The sequence below is a fragment of the Poeciliopsis prolifica genome, unplaced genomic scaffold, assembly GCF_027474105.1.
Source record: "Poeciliopsis prolifica strain line A6 unplaced genomic scaffold, Auburn_PproV2 SCAFFOLD005, whole genome shotgun sequence".
Lineage (NCBI taxonomy): Eukaryota > Metazoa > Chordata > Actinopteri > Cyprinodontiformes > Poeciliidae > Poeciliopsis > Poeciliopsis prolifica.
The window spans coordinates 7,232,843-7,250,013 of NW_026562380.1; the positions used below are offsets into that span (position 1 = coordinate 7,232,843).

Here is a 17,171-nt window from a genome sequence, read left to right on the forward strand (position 1 = left end):
CAGATTCATAAATGTTGTTACTAAATCCCTTCCACTGCTTCTTTCTGCCAAATTGCTTATTGGTATTCAGTATTTCAAAGCAAGTGTGTTTGCACATTTTTGTAAATCTATATAAGTTATCTTCTTTCTGTAGTCAACAATAAAAGCAATTATGTAAAGCTCAGCAAGAATCACAAACAACAAACCATAATCTGTGTTTTAAAAAAATCCCGCTTTAAAAACTTTGCTTTACTTTTATTGTTTTCAGAAAGAACAAAAGGTTTCTTGGACATTTTAACTGATAATAACACCAGCATACTGAAAGAAAAGTTGAGCTAAAAGACCAATGGAGCTACTCTTTTTTTCAGTATTTTTTGTATCTGCCTTTTGCCTGTGAAACAACTCTATTTTCAAGATGTAATTCTAATTGGACATCAATGAACAAAATTGCTCCATCCAGAATACACTTAAACTTCTGACATTTTTACAAAAGTTACTTGTTTTGTAAAAGCTTTGCATTCTTCCAAAAGTGAGAAATGGAAACTATTCAAGGGAGGGAAACAGTCCCTTCTTGATAAGCTTATTCCCATGTCAGTATGGAAAGGGCAATCTGAAGTGGCCGATTATGGGTTTTCACGTAGACACTGAGGGTCTGCTGCAGCTGCTCTATTGCACAGCTATGTTGACATGTCCTGGAATCACCATTCTGTCCTTATCAGTGCCAAAGAATTGTTGTCTTGAAGGACTCAGCTGATGGTTACATGGCCCAACCGGCAGTTCTTCAAGACAATTGTGTCATTCCTAATTAACAATATACTCCCCATTACAGTCAGTGTTTTATTTCCTAAGTTAGAGCTAACAAAGTCCTCTAACTTTCTTCTTTAGCTTTGCTTAGTGTCTCTCTTCCTCGTATATATACAGTATAGATACTGCATATAGATAGACATATATACACATACATAAACTGTATCATAAAGTACAATAGTACGATGTGTGCGTGTGTGAGCTCCCCTTACTTTGGTGAAGGTAGCATGAGTCCAAGAGTTTTGTAGAGAACAGTTCCCAAAATGAACACAGGTGATCCTTCCATGTCTGAAATAGAAAATGGGAAATCAGGTTATGAATTTAAGGATATATTTTTTTAATCTTTTTGTATTTATTTCAAAACATGATTTATTTTGATACACCTGTTCTAACAGCTTGATTGAAAAGAAAAAGAAGAAACATTTTCTATAGCATTTAAAAATTTGTAAAACATGAATCAAATGCTTGTATAAAATCTGCTTTCTGTACTAAAGCAGCTGTGATTGCAGATGACTCAGAGTCCTAATTAGTAATTTCCTTTGTTATGCTTGATTCATAACAGATAAGACTGATTAAACTAGTTGACAATTTTGTCTGGTTTTGGATTGGGATATGAAGTGGCAGCTGCAGTTTTTGAATTGATGCCATAAAAGGAGTGAAACAAATTCGTTGACTGAAAAAGAACAAGTAAGTTAACATATTTTTTTGTTACATATTCAATACACTTCAAAAAATGTGGAATGCTACATAAAAATGACAATTCTGCTTAGTATTTTTGGATCTTTGATAAAGGTATTTCTTTTTTTTTCCTTTTTTTTTTACATTTCTGTAAGTGTTTATTTAAAGTTTGATGGAAAATCCGGCTTACACATCAAGACAGTCTGTATGGCTTTGAGTCTTGTAGAATAAAATTATTTGGACAGGAGGTGATGCAGCTCCATAAATTACTGGATGTGTTCAGTGATATACCTGCTGACTGGGAAACAAAGAGGCCCTTTGGGATGACCACTTTATCTTCCGAGTTCCTGGCCCAGTCAACCATGCCTTTACGACCTTTCATGGGGAAGTTGATGTCAGTCATCACAGACACGGCTGGAAGTCTCTGGATGCTGGCCACTGCAGAAACCAATAAATGAATATAGATTACAGATGTTCTCCAGGGTATATAGGAGTCTGAAGATTATTTCATGAGCAGTTAAACCAGATAAAAATAGAAGTGAAAACATTCCAGTCTTTTCGCTTTCACATTTTATACACAGCATAAAAAGAAACAAGCAAAAACCTGCCAAGCATTGTACTTTTTATTTCTGTGGAAAGTCTAAAATCAAACTTAAAACTTGCCCATCACAACTGGACAAAAAAATAATACCTTTGTATGCTGAGGCAATGACAAGAAAAAATACCCAGATTAACAAATAAAAGACCTTAAATTTACAAGGGAGGAGGACAAAGCTGAACTGTTTTCTACCTGCTATCATATCAGGCCCCAGTCAGGTGGCGGCTCAGCAAGGGGGAAGCTGTGGCTAATCCTACCATTGATGTAAAAACTCCATTGTTCATTGTGTTGTTCTGGTAGTACAATTTATATCCTGGCACAACTCCATGATTGAGGAGAATTGTGTATTTGGGATGATCCTATAGAGAGCATGAAATCAACGAGCACCAGGAGGCCAGATGTTGAGAGCAGTGGTGGTAAGAGGGTGTTTATTTGAGCTTGTGGTGTTAGTCGCAGGGTACATAATAAAAAAAAAAACAAAAAACAATAGCCTTGGAATGCTGCATTTTACATTTCTTTTAGACAATTGTACAAGTTAATTAAATATTTTGCAACTGCCATACTGTGTTTGGAAGCTTAATAAGGCAAGTCATAGTATTTATATGTTCAGTGCTTTATTGTGTACTCTAAATGTCTTAGAAAAATTTGCTGGATGAAAAGTATTTTGCAGTCAAAGTTATTTAGCCAAAAGTAGCAGGGCAGAAGATGGGACAGAAGTGGCAGCTACTATTTGAGTTAAGAGGCTGCCATAAAAAAGTGACAAAATGATACAGCAATATCTTACTCTTACCACTTAGCTCTCACCAATGGATCCACAAAACCATCCATTGGTCTAATCAAAATGGCCACTGTGAGAATATACTGATGTAAGATGAAATTTTTAAATTTGTCTTCTAATGTGTATGATGAATCCCAGTATACATTAATTAATATACTGGTCATACAATGACTTAGAGGTTATACAATGACCTCTATGTAGGTTGCTTGAATTACCATGACTCTTTTTGGTAGATGGAGTACTTTTCTAGCTAAAATGTCATACAAAGTTGGTAAAAAACTTTTATTTTTTTACACTTTACACAAAATAGTAATTTCTAACCAATGATTAGGGAAATTTCACTTAATAATGTAAACTTTTCTTTTGAAAATAACTTACAGCTGCATCATTAACCCCAAATGAAAAATATATTGTTTTTCACTAGCCTGCCAGGTGTGGGCCTACAAATAATATTCATGTACTATTAACATTCACATATATTTGTCTGGGAAGTTCACATGATACTGACAGGAGTTTGAAACATGAAAAAGACTTTCAGTATCATCCAGTTTCTTTTATCTATTCAGTTTTGTAAAAAAAAAAAAAAACATTTTACAACAAATAATTCACTACAACATTTAGATGATGCAATATTTTTGAAATTGTTCACTAAGCAATCTGTTTGTTTCCACAGAACATGAATGAATGTTATGCTTGAGCTTATTTTAAGCTTTGAATACTGTATTCTGAATTTATTTTGAATGTAACGTAGATTCTTTATCAACACATCTCCTAATATTATTTTCAGGTTTCTCATTGAGTGAAACAAGTCATATGTAATGTAAATGTAAACTTGATGAAGTTCTGCTGTTCAAAACCCATACAGGGCAAACATATTTATGAGTAAAGTTAGAATTTTCCCCTTGCATTAATGAGTTTTCTTTGAAACTGTGGGAATATATTTTTAATACGAGACTAATTTACAATTTCAGCATTTGAGTATGAAACTGTACCAAAACAAGGCAATAATATAGCTAAACACTATTTCGTAAACAGTTTTCTTAGCCCCTCCACTTCTTTGTGATAGTTTCTCTTTTTGAAAAAAGTTTAGCTATAGGTTTAGAGTCAGCTTAACATCGAGGTCATATGTTGACGGTTATTTGTTAGCAAAATGACACAACCACAAATAGAAAAAAAACTATGCATTTAAAGAAAAGTGCAGAGATATTCTTACATAAAAATAATAAGAACTTTCTAACACTTCGCATTAAGAGCGCTAGAGATTCATTTCCAGATTTAAATCTATCAGTTAATTTAACTCAAACAAATTCATAGTGGAATTTTGACACATTCACTGAATGACAGGGGTATACTGTTTTAGGGAGCAAAGTATTCATCGTTATGGAAATCATACACCTTCCCTTTCACATAATGAACTATTGTGAGGAATACAAGCAATAATCCATCCTCCTACAGTCACATAGTAAATGTATGCATTCACGTCCATGAATGAGTCTAGACCACAGTTGTCTTATTCCATTCAAGACACCATTCAATGTAAGAAAAGAAATTAAATGAGACCACAGGGACTTTAGATCTTTCAAATTGGTATGCAACATAAATTAAAAGAACACAAAGGAACTCCACGGAAATAAAATATTACATAAACTCTGTAGTCAGACTCCAGAGACCAACAACAAGCAACGTAAAAAAGACAAAAATCAGTGTAGCAGAAAAGTCCATTAGAGCTGCAAAGAATAACATTGCTAATTTCACTTCCGATTTCATAGCCTTTCATCAGTAATTTGCAAAGTGTGTTTTTTAAGAATGTTGCAAGGAACCGACAAAGAATGTTTTTGTGATGATGCGCTACAGAAAAATAACATGCCTCTGGGTACAAAGTGCTAATCAAGCCTTACTCAAAGAGCTGCATGGCAGTGTCATGTCAGACACGATTATTTCAACTTCAAATACACAATTAATATGTTATGTTACTCTTGAAATAAACATTTGAGACAATAAATGTGCATTGAAAGTACTTTTAGTGAGTTCCTTCTCTCCTTTATTCTTGTGAAACTGGAATTGCCGGTGTCATAGGAATTTAGCACATTGAGACCACAGGATCAGTTTTAATTAAGATTATTGATTTGCAGTAATTTTACTCCCTTCAACTTTACCATCCACCATTTATCCTAATTTAATGATGGTGGGGAAATTGACTCAGAGAGACAGTGGAGCGCTGGGATTATGTGTCCACATCGAGATGAGATAAGTGGTGAAATGAACTCAGAAGCAGTGGGTCTGGGAGGGGGAAAGGGAGTTGATTCTTACCCAAGTTTCCGGTCATCAGATAGGCATTGTGGAAATCCTTCATGCCCAGTCCAACAATATGGATGAACTCCTCTATGACCTGCATGAGTTCCACTGCCGCAGGGTAGATCTGAACAAGATAAGAAGGACAATAGGATGTTAAAAAAACTGCTTTCATTTTCTTACAAGTAACACTGGTAAATGTTTGTTGAGAGACACTACAGATTAAAATGAGCCCAAAGACTGTTTGTTATACAGTTATACATAAGTTGAAACCAAATATTTAGATATGCTGCGTAAAAGTAGAGAGTAATCTTTTGCCTCACTGTCAGGGACATTTTTTAACTGTTCTAGACCAATTTGGAGTAAGTAGCAAAATTATTTCTATTAGCTAAATGTCATAAAAAGCAGTGCTAATGTTTTGAGGGATGTGTTTTCATTGTCTTCAAAGTCATAAGTCATTTGTTTTGTTGCATTGCCCTTAAAGTGCTACAAAACATTTGAAGGGCATTCTTATGCAAAATTTGCAAAGTATTTTGCTGGAATTTTCTATCAGAGAAAACCTATCCCATTTCTGAACCAAAGATGTCTGGGCATTAATATTATGCTTTATCTTGCAAATAGCTGTTAGAACAAATGACTGTGGCGTCTTCAAGCATCTGTGAATTGCAACTATTGATAAATCAGACCTGTGGACATGCACTATTTTCTACCTGATTCTTTTTTTTTTTCCTAGGATATGATGGCACATAATTGTGTTCATGTTGTGGTCTTAGAAATAAAGCCACAGCAGTGTGATGAGTTAACTCAAATGTGTTTTTCTATCCTTCCTTGCTCAAACATTTCTATTAGTAAAAGGAACAAAGATATATATATACAGACTTCTGAAAAGACAAACTAAAAATCATGAGGTGCAGCTGGGATTGAACCACTCATGTGACATCAGCAGCAGAGCTGTAATCAGCAGCTTTGCCAGCACAGTTTCTGGTTGGCTTCTTCTTTTAAAGCCCCAGCCAAGTTAAGGGCAATTGCCTCTGTCCATGTGCCACCCGATGTGCCCTGGCACTAAACAAGAGCATGCAACATGGACATGGACAGGGACATGGCATGACCTGTAGCACAACTGGTCCAGTCAGCTGTGCTGTACAAATGAAGAATTTGAGGGATGTTACTTTAATAGATGGGCCTTAAAAGTTTGGACCTCTGTTCTGAAAGAATCTGGGATTTTATGAATAACCAAATTTACATAAATGCAAATGTGTTGTGCCTGAACTTGTTTCAGACACACAAACCAGTGATGCATGTCTAGCACAAATCAGTGCTAGACATGGATTATTTCAAATCATATAAATATTAGTACATGGTTTAGATACATGTGTGAACACACCTTGATAGATGTTCTCACACATCTATCAAAGCAAAATTAGACAAACCTTTGAGTGGCAATTAGCAATTTACACTGGTCTAAGCTGACATGGTACAAATGTCTTTGTAACACCTTGTGCCCTGTGTGTTTACATGTGTCTCCACATGAGCTAAGTTGCTCGTAGATGCTTAAGTCGAAAGCCTCTGACACAGCAAAGTGAAAGCCATAACGGGGTGGAGCGTCATATCGCCCCTTCTGACGCAGAGTGCAGTCATGTTCACTCTGCTCATCTCCATGGTAACCGTAGGATGTGAAGGCAGCATGGGAAAATGGCTGCAGTGGAGGTTGTGTAGACAGAGCTCTTCCTTTGCTTGCCATGGTAACAGTGACAAGAGGTGAATTTATAGTGATCTCTGCACAGAGCCAGCCCTGCAGCCAGTAAAAGCTCATAGTGAGGTGTGTCATGTAAGAGGAGTTTTATACCTCCACAGTGTGCTGCACATGTGTGGGTGCTGTGGAGACGGAGCTCACAAATGCAAGCAAAACCCACAAGTGAGAAGAACAGTTAGCTGTGAAGTGTGAGTGTCGTCTGTTGAAATCAGGCAACGTTGCTGTCCAAACGCTGGGGTGATGAAACCAGACACGCACATTAATCACTACAAAAATAATTTATCTTGTCACATCTACATTCTCGGTGTTCAATCAGTGGCAAACATTTCCACAGTCTACATTTTCTCTAGTCTGTCTGTACCCGTCTCTGACGCATTCTGACTAATGAAACTTGTTTATGAGCTCTTCTAACAGACAACATTTCGATGGGGGGCTGGTAAACGGAGGCTCCAGTATGTAAACACCTAATTACTACCTGTATCGACAGTAAAGGCAATTTTGAGCAGTGCTCTCTGTGCACTGCTCAAAATTGCTTCAATTTCAGCTAAGCAAGGTAACTTTCAGCCAAGGGGAAGCGGGGGAGATCTGGCTGATTTCAAGAGAACAGCTTCGTCTTGATGTGTCAGAGCAGGTGACACCCTATTTCAGTCAGTTTACCACTGAAAGTGACACCTGAGCAGATGCCCTTTGCAGACCTGTGGTCATTGCAGATGGCGTCTCTGTCAGAGTCTGGACATGTGTGATTTCAGAGTTGAAGATGTCTTAGACTCTGGGATGGTTTTCAAAACGAGACATGCCACCTCTCAAGAAGAGGGTCAGTGTCAAGGAGGGTTCCCAGCAGAAGTCCTGGGGTATCTTCTTTTATTCGTATTTACTTTTATCAGGGTTGGGTTGACAATGTCACACAAGAAAAGCAGGAAATGGAGATGTGGCTGCTTTGCCTCAAGCTATAAAATGTCTGAATTGAGTGTGCATTTGTTAAAATTCAACTTAAGCACTACTCTAATCACACAATGATCTGTGTGGGCTGGATAAAACAATGTGCGTGCAGGAGGAATGAATCCTGCAGGGCTAATGGCTGGACAGTTTCTATGACTGTGCTGCTGCCATCAAGTGGAAGTCTGAGGTACTGGTTTTGTAAATGAGGCCAGATGTCAAGTCTGCTAAATGACCTCACCTTCCTTTGAGGAGTATCTACACAAAACACACCTGACTTTTATTTATCCCATTTTGCCTTTTACTTACCTGAGATTTTTTTCAGATGGAATTTTAGATAGAGTGAATAGCAATATTTCTGACAAAGTATTCATGTAAGAATCTGAATTATTTAGGAGCACTGCACATTTGCTTACCTTTTGTGCATCTTCCCATTTCTCCTGATTTTCCTCCTCCAAGAGGTTGCTGATGATTTGAAAAAAGTTCTGTGGAAAATGATGAAAGGGGAAAATACATAACTCACCCACGTATAAGTATTACAGGCACTGCAGCAGGCTTACTTTTTAAAAATTATGACATTAGCACCATGAGCTCAAAAAGAACTAGACTACATAATATACAGACATTTGCAAATGTGTATAAAAAAAAAAACATGGATTTCTATAAGGGGATAATGATGATCCCTGCAGGGCTCAATAACACTGGAAAATGTGCAACTGGAACCATGTCGGTAAACAAATGCAAAAAAGATGAAATTTGTGTTTCAGCTCCAGAAGGGAAAAAAATACACCTTCCAATCTCCTGCAGCTTGCAGAGAACACTTATTGCTACAGGAGACAAGCACAAGCTGCAATAAGAAAAAAAGGAGAGATGAAAGTGAATGTTTGAGCAGCTGTGCGGATTGTCTTCTTCAACAGTGAAAAGCAGGGCCAGCTTGGGGTGCATGCCTACAGTAGTAATAGGACCCCTGTCTGATCTTTCGCCTTGTTATTTTGTCTGGTCTACAATATGCCGGAGGGAGTGGCTCTTTCTCTCTCCCTCTCTTGACACAGGCTATCTTGTTTTCTACTTGAATGCTTATGCTCCCTCTGGTGGTAATGTGCCCACTTTAACACTGCATTAGCGCACAGGCACATGGATGGGTTGGGCTGGCTGACTGCTCTCCCGCCTGCCCACACATATACACACTACAGAGCTCTCCTAATAACCAGAGATAGGATGTTCTCCTCATCCCATAGCTTTTCCGGGGCATGGGGAGAATTGGTTGAATGGGGCCAAGTTCCACATCCATGGCCAAGACATTTGGGTTTCATTTCCAGAGAACATAACAAGCACCACATTTATAACAGCTGAGAGAGAGTGTTGATAAAACAGAGAACCAGGAAAATAGTATGTTTTAGTTTAAATATCACAGCTTTTGGAGAAGCAACTAAATAATTTCTATTTTTTTTTCAATTTAATGTTTGAAAAAAAAAAAAAAACTTTTTCAAATTATAACCCCAAGAATCAATCTATTTTATCAGGGTTCTTGTCTGATAGAAAGAGATGCATTTTAACTTGACATTTAGATCACAAATTAAGGTATAAAAAATGTGTAAAGCCCTTTTATGTGATACCCTTAATAGAGTACTATGGAACTAGTTGCTTTGAGAAATCACTTTGTAAATAGAGTCTATCTGTGTGTAATCAAATGTCAGTATCAAATAAAGGTTTCTATTATAAGGACTATGGAACACAATAAGTCAGGTGTAAAGCTGTAGCGCCTTGATCTATCTTGGTTTTATTGGTCACATGTAGTGTTAAGTATTTAGTTGCTTACAGATCATAACAAGTTAATTTTGAAACCCAGGACAACTATGCACAAACACTTAACAGATGTGTTGTGAGAATATTCAATAAACGTAAAATATGTTGGCCACTGCATAATAATAACAACAACAACAACAACAACAATAATAATAATAATAATAATAATAATAATAATAATATAATAATAATAATAATAATAATAATAATAATAATTTGACATCTCCACGTCTGCATTTGGGTTTAAGAAAACCACCAACCATGAAAATTAGAGAACTTCGTAACAGCTTTGAACATCACAAAGCATTTATCAATGCATCATCAGAAAAGGGAAAGAGTATAGCATAGACGTAAAGTTAGAAAGCCATGCCATTCATCTAATATCACAAGCTCAGTCTGCAGAGCAGTACTAGCTAAGACACCAATGATATATGTGGATGGCACTGATCCATGATTAGGAGAATCATTTTGAAACTAGACAAATTAGTTGTGCACTTTTCAAAATTTGGTCTTAATACAAGAGTGGCAAGAAGAATGCCAGTGTTAGAGGAAAACCAAAGAAAGTCAATTTGTCAGTGATAAGAAATGAAGGAGACAAATGTGGAACAAGGGATTCTGGTAAGGTGAGACTCATTGTAATAACCTTTTGGCCTACGTGCAAAACACTCAGTGAGACACAACCTATCAAGTTACTCTGAACACATCATTCCACCATGAAACATCGGTGGCTGCATCATATTGTGGGAATTGTTTGGTAAAGTCAAAAAAGCTAGTGAGAGTTGATGCCAAGATGGATACAGAGTAATTCTCGAAGGAAATATGTTATATACAACAAAAGACCTGAGACTGGATTCACCTCCCAGCAGGACAAGAGATGTGAGAATACAAGCAGAGCAATGACAGAATAGTTTAGAGCAGATACTATTATTGGTCGGAATGGCACTGACTAAAATCAGGTTGAGAATCTGTGACAAGACTTTATTTGTGACAAATTTATGTTCACAGAAGCTTTGCATCTAGTCTGTCTGACCTTGAGCTATCTTCTGAGAAAGAATAGGAAAGAATAAGGAATCATTTTCCAGATGTGTTGAGTCAGTGGAGAAAACCCCGTCCCAAAATAAAACAAAAAGACAAAAAACTGAACTGTAATTGAACTGGCTCAGTAGAGCTCAATACAATGTAATGACACATTTTCCATTTTTATTTCTAAATAATTTTTAAAGTCAAGTATTAGATCTGAATTACTTATTATCACTTTAAGCTGGCCTACCACATAAAATCAAAATAAAATCTCATTGCATTTTGTTAATGCAATGTAACAAGTTCTGTGAAAGTTAAAGTGGCTTTAATGCTTTGCAAGGAGGCAAAACTTTTTATATATTTCAATTTATTCTATTCTAATTCCTTCTGCAGATTGCATAGGTACCAATTCTTATTTAATACATTATAAAGGCTCATTTGTCAGCAGATGTTGCACTGTGTGATATGAAACTCACTTTGAACTTCTAAATAATTCAACCATGAATTACTTCTACTTTTAAGCAAATACATTGCTCCTTCTGTTTTCATTCTCCTCCACATATCTTTGTAAGAGATGGTATTAAAATACATTTGCTAATGTAGAAAAGTGGGATACGAACTTTATAAAATTAATTATAGGAAGGAATTCATTTCCTCATTTACACACATGTAGATGCCTACAATATTCAAAATGTATCTCTTTGCTATTCAACTTTGTTGTAAGCATAAATATCCCCAGGCATAATACAGTCACCAAACCACAAACTGTAACACATATGCAGCCAGAAGGAGGCCTGAGAATCACGTCTTTGAAAATGGCACAAATTTCAGGGCATAAAGTGTCTTATTGGAGATGGGGTGGAGCTTTAGCTATAATCTCCATCATCCTATTGACAAAAAGAGGATCAGACTGCAGTTAACCCCAGCATGATGAGATGAAACAGATTAGGATGTATCAAGATTCCTTGATATGATAAAGCCGCAAGGGGTATATGTGAGCCTTTGTGATATTTCAGACATATTAGAAATGGTTTTATCTGATATAATGCAGGGTTGAGCGAAAAAAAAAATCCTTTATTGTCTATCTGATGTATTTTGGCTAAAGAGATTCTGTACTTTTTTATGTCAAACTTAAGTTGCTGGAGGACTTACTTGAACGTCATCTGAGGAAGGCTCGTAGCTCGCCCTCTTGAAGGTCTCTGTCACATTGCGAAGGATCTCCACTGATGAGAGCAGGTCACCGGCATAGAAGTTCCTCGGCTGGGTGTAGTTCAGCAGGTTCTTGGTAACCTTGGACATGCCGTCCCCCGCTAGAGTCCTCTGGCCCTTCGCAAGATGGCTCTGAACCTCCAAGAACAGGAGAAGAAAGAACTTGGGGCATCAGTGTCCTTTTGCCAGTTTGTAAGGCACACATAGAGCTACACATTTGGAGTAAATGGAGTGCAAAAAATTGGGAAGAAAAGAGTCGACTCGTCAAGGCCCTTCATTTGACACTTATATCTAAGCAGGACTGAAATGCTTTGTGCCTCAAGGATGTTTTGAAATGAGCCAAAATGAATAAAGGAGGTAACTGGAGCAGAAGACACATATTTAGGCTGAAACTGCATGGAGAAATTACATTTCACATCATTGCACAGGAATTATGTCCATAAATACATGCTCACAGGTGCAGGACTGTATGTGCTATCTCAGCCTTTGTAGATTATTGTATTCTAACAGTGAGGGGGAGCAGAGCAGAGATATCTATTCAAGATAATGATATTCAGACTATGCAGAGGAAACGTTCAAACTTATTTCAAAATATACTACATTGGCTTTCAAAAATACAAATGATTTTGGGGTGTAGAGAAAAGTGGAAAAGAGAGAGGTCACATAAATTAAAAATGTATAGATGTTTCTCCATTTTTTTTCCTGCTTACATGCTTGTTTTCAAGTTTAAAATACAAATAAAATGTTATAACAAATTACCTTAAGCCAATACGTGTCATAAGCCTATTTTAGGGTGTTAAGAATAAGAACAGAGACGCAGAGAAGAACATGCCATTAACCAGGTGTGCCCAGGTCCAGTCCTTACCACCCTGCAACTTTGAGATTCATCCCTGCTTCTATGTGCTGAGTAAAAAGGCTGACTTCTCGTACTAGCAGTAACTCAGCCCTGCAGAAGCCTGCTAATGAGCCATTCACTTCATCAAGGTGTGTTGGACTATTTGTGATGGTAGCTCTCGAGGACTGGACTTGGGCACCCCTGCCATAAAACAACAAATCAAACAGTCTGATACCTAGACATTAAAAAGATAATATGACCAAATCTGTATTTTAATTTACAGATTAACCACTTTCATTATTGAAAGTGGTTAATCTTTGGCTACAGTGTGATGAGATCAAGGGGGCGGGAAAACACTGGGGAGGTAATTTATGATCCATTGGACACAGAGGCTGTGAAAGGAAGCTGACTTTGCACCTACTGTTTGCTGCAAGTATCTGAATTCATTTGTTATGCATCGAGCGTAGCTGGGCTTCTCCCAAAAGGCCATGCCGCGGTGATCCAAAGAGCAGCGTCGACTAGTGGTGCCTGCAAGAGTGGAGGGGGGACGGCGACAGATTCAGAGAGTGGAATCAGAGAAGGAGGGATAAGAGCAGAGATGAGTAAGCACAGAGAACACAAAGAGAGGTAAGGGTATATGGGATTAGGGGGAAAGCAAAGGAAGGCAGGAAGGCAATCGGGAGTGATGGAATGGAAACGGGAGAGATAAAAAGAGCAGAGAGAAATAACTGTTTTGTGAGAGAATTATAACTTTTTCCAGGTTCATTTTATATGCATGTAGTTCAAAAGCAAAATACCTTGATTTTTGTTATCTGGGTTTGTGTGGAAAATAAATTGTACTGTTATAATAAGTTGGAAAACATGTAAGCTGGAAAGAAAACAATGGCATTTAAGAATAATGTTGTTTTGCTATTACAAACCACACAATTCGATTGCTTTTTATATGTATTTTCCAGACCATTTTGATACAGATTTTAGCTTTGAGTCACAACATGGAGCAGCTCAAAAATACTAAATAAAAAACAGGTTATACCAAATTATCAATATGTACTGTAGAGAAAATAAATGTTGACAATAACGTCAAGCAATATAAATAAACATTCCCAGAAAACATCTACATACCAATAACCTCTGCTTTATGAACAAGTTGAAACAAGCAAATATTGTAATTATTGTTTCTTACTTGGTTAATGTTAACACTTAGTCTTCCCCAAACAGTAGAGGTAGCTTTAGTAGAGGTAGCTTTAAGGTACCACACGGTTGAGTACTTTATAATATTTTTTACTATGCTGTTTGATAAAATGATTCGACTTCAAAGGATCAGTTTTTATTGTAAAGCTGATGAGACTCAGTTGTACTTATCCGTAAATCTAATTAAATTACCTGCTGTGGTAGATGTGTCCCCACCTAAAATTCAATTCTGGACTCCCTAACTCCAGCCAGTTTTGTCCATCTAGCTTTTAAACAGAGGTATGGTAAAAGAAGAATGACCCAATATCCACCCACATCACAGCGTACAGCCGACATAAGGGTCCAATATCACTAGGAGTGCTCTTCACATGTCACCTTACTGCTTCAATAGAGGCACTTCGTATCCTAAAGGAAAACTCCAGAGGTATAAAATATTTCCCTGGGTATCTGCACTTCAGACAAGCTCTTCACTATTTCCTCTTCCTCCACACACACACACACACAGAAAAATATTCAAACCAGATTTCCAACACCCATGCTGCTCCACAGCCACAACTTGGAGGTTTGCCTGAACTCTTAAACATGCACAAAACACTGTTACACCCTGGGAGCACCCATGCAGCACCATGAGCCAGCCCACAGGATAGCATCGCATGCCTTCTGCTTTATACTGCGCTAAGCATCTGTCTCCCTCTAAACTGGCTTCTCCTGGGTGCTGTATGTCACATTTCAGCCATCAAAAGAATACTCTGAGGCTCCACGACTCAATGAAGTCACCAGAGGTATATCATATTACAGCCTGATACCTGGAAATTAGGCATTCATTTAGTGGTCTAACTGTGACATTTCAAAATGTCACAGTTAACTAAGAGAGGCAACACACCATTCTCTGTGAGAATTGGGAAAAAGACACAGAGTAAAGAAACAAAATTGAATCTCAGCCATGGTCTATATCATTTAAAAGAGTTTAAATTAACAGAAAAATGTGTTCTCTTTTTTTGGAAGATCAATTTTTTAATGACAGATGTTACTATTTGAGTCTTGCATTTACATTAATGACTAAGTTGTGGAATGTGTAAAATTTATCAGAAATTCAACAATGGCTAAATAAATTTTTAATAGGAAAGACTGATCCAGAGATCGCTTCTGTGCATAAAAAACTTTACAGAGAAAATATTTATATATTAGTGATAAGTCTGAACATCTGGTGTATGCATTACTGAGAGGAGAAGTGACATTTATTTTTCAGTTTTTCAAAAAATGTCTCTCATTTCGCTTTGATCCATTTTCATAGTGGGATCATACAGTGTCAGCGGTGGAAAATCAAAACCTTGACATTGAGTCCTTACTAATAAGTCTTTCCGGCCTTGCATCATCTGTGAAGAACGCACAGTACCCTGCATATGAAATATAGGTCAGTGGAGATGTGTTTGATCAAATTCAAGGCTGAACGACACATTACGACACTGACCTGTTACTGTCTTCCTTAGCAGTATACTGACCATGGGTCCTTATTAGAGAGGAACTTTTGTACAAACAGCATGTCCTCAAGACAAAAGACTCAGTCAGAATTGATTAACAGAGCAGTGAGGAAGATGTATTTTTTATAACATGTGGACAACATGAACATTAAACTTTTACTTTTACTGCTTGTTTCACTTTTCTTTGTTAATTACTTTCAACATAGGTTTATCTAACACAAGATGACATATGCAGTAAATGTATCCTTTATACTGTGCTTCTTAGGAATATTCATTAAATAAAATATAAAATAAATCTGAGTGACGCATGTGTGAATCCTCGTGTTTTGTCTTTACTTCCCGCCTCTGACACCACTTGTCATCTATGATCATCAAGCCAGTGCTGATGGCCCTGCTCTCCTCTTGTGATGACCTTGATGATCCCACCGACAGGGAGTGAGGTTGTGGGAAAGCCTCTAAACATGTCTGTACTATATTCATGTTTCACTGTTGTTTATTTTCAGCTCAGTAGTTCAACCTTTTTTAGTCATTGTCTGAGAAGTCACTGGAAAAAGTCAAAGGTTGCGTTTTTTCTTTAATAGTTTCTTAATGCGGACCCCTGTGAAAGAAAAAAAAACCTTTTGACATTGAAAGTAAGATTAACAGCTTTACAAATAAATCTGACCTTACCTCAGTTGTAGTTGATCATGATCTTTTTTTTCTGTGGTCTGTGCAAGCTTTGACAAGCAGAGGCACTGTGCTTAAATATGAAATATGTCTGCCATCTCCTGTTTTGTACTTCATCATTATACTGCTCAGAGATAAAGTAGCTCTCCAGCAAAGAAGTATGATAACTTCAGGAGTAAATTTATGTTTTGGTGCAATGTGCAAAAAAGTCTTTCACCATTGATTATTACAAAGAATATAGATCTGAACCTCTCAGCTCCAAATTTTGTATTTCTTTAGACTCAAATCTCCAGGGTTCTCGGTCTTTTTCAGCCCATGAGAAAAAAAGAAATGCAAAATTTCAGGAAGGTAGGAAGTTTTGATTGATGGATGGATGGATGGATGGATGGATGGATGGATGGATGGATGGATGGATGGATGGATGGATGGATGGATGGATGGATGGATGGATGGATGGATGGATGGATGGATGGATGGATGGATGGATGGATGGATGGATGGATGGATGGATGGATGGATGGATGGATGGATGGATTCATTAAAGTGCTCTCAATAAAAACAAAAAATCTTCTGACCAAAAATTTTTTTTTAAATTCAAGTGCTAGATTTTGGCTGAATTTGGTCATATAACCTTTCCACAAATTCAGGGTTAATGTTTCCCTTAACAAGTCCAAAATAAGTAAAAAGAAACACACACACACACACACATATACAGGACACACCCAAAGCTACTGCAAGCACAGTGTCAAGCAGTTATTGACCATAAAACTAATGTCAAGCCTGAAAGTTAATGTCATTCTAGTAAATCTTGCTCTGCTTAACTTTGCCCCAGGTGAGCCATCTGTGAATAAGAGAGAGTTTGCAACCAGTTTGCCAGAGTCCCATTTCTTTCCTATGACATGAATATCAGATGGGAACACCAAAGTAATAGCTCACTGTGCCAAAAACGCATCAAACCTCAGCATTCAACCCCCCTCTCATCATTTTGTTGCATGTTTGTTAGCAGTTTGATCTTCAGCAAAATCAAAGGTATCACAGCAGATATATCAGAGGCTCCAGTCATTCTCATTATCTTTTTTTACTTTTCTGTGTTCTTACCCTTTTTCTTATCTTCTTCCACCCCCCAAATTCAAAACATTCATCGC

At 37.2% G+C, this 17,171-nt stretch overlaps 1 protein-coding gene across 6 annotated transcripts in view; it reads right to left on the reverse strand.

The window, feature by feature from the left end:
* adgrb3 (adhesion G protein-coupled receptor B3) overlaps nucleotides 1-17,171 on the reverse strand; it is a 117,605-nt gene that overhangs the window by 37,535 nt on the left and 62,899 nt on the right. For all 6 annotated transcript variants that reach the window (XM_055029321.1, XM_055029318.1, XM_055029317.1 and 3 more), the window contains 6 exons: nucleotides 13,110-13,216; nucleotides 11,797-11,991; nucleotides 8,235-8,303; nucleotides 5,148-5,256; nucleotides 1,753-1,899; nucleotides 996-1,071 (listed from right to left, as the gene is read on the reverse strand). In XM_055029321.1, coding sequence (XP_054885296.1) covers nucleotides 996-1,071; nucleotides 1,753-1,899; nucleotides 5,148-5,256; nucleotides 8,235-8,303; nucleotides 11,797-11,991; nucleotides 13,110-13,216 — 703 coding nt within the window. The remainder of the gene's footprint in view (nucleotides 1-995; nucleotides 1,072-1,752; nucleotides 1,900-5,147; nucleotides 5,257-8,234; nucleotides 8,304-11,796; nucleotides 11,992-13,109; nucleotides 13,217-17,171) is intronic.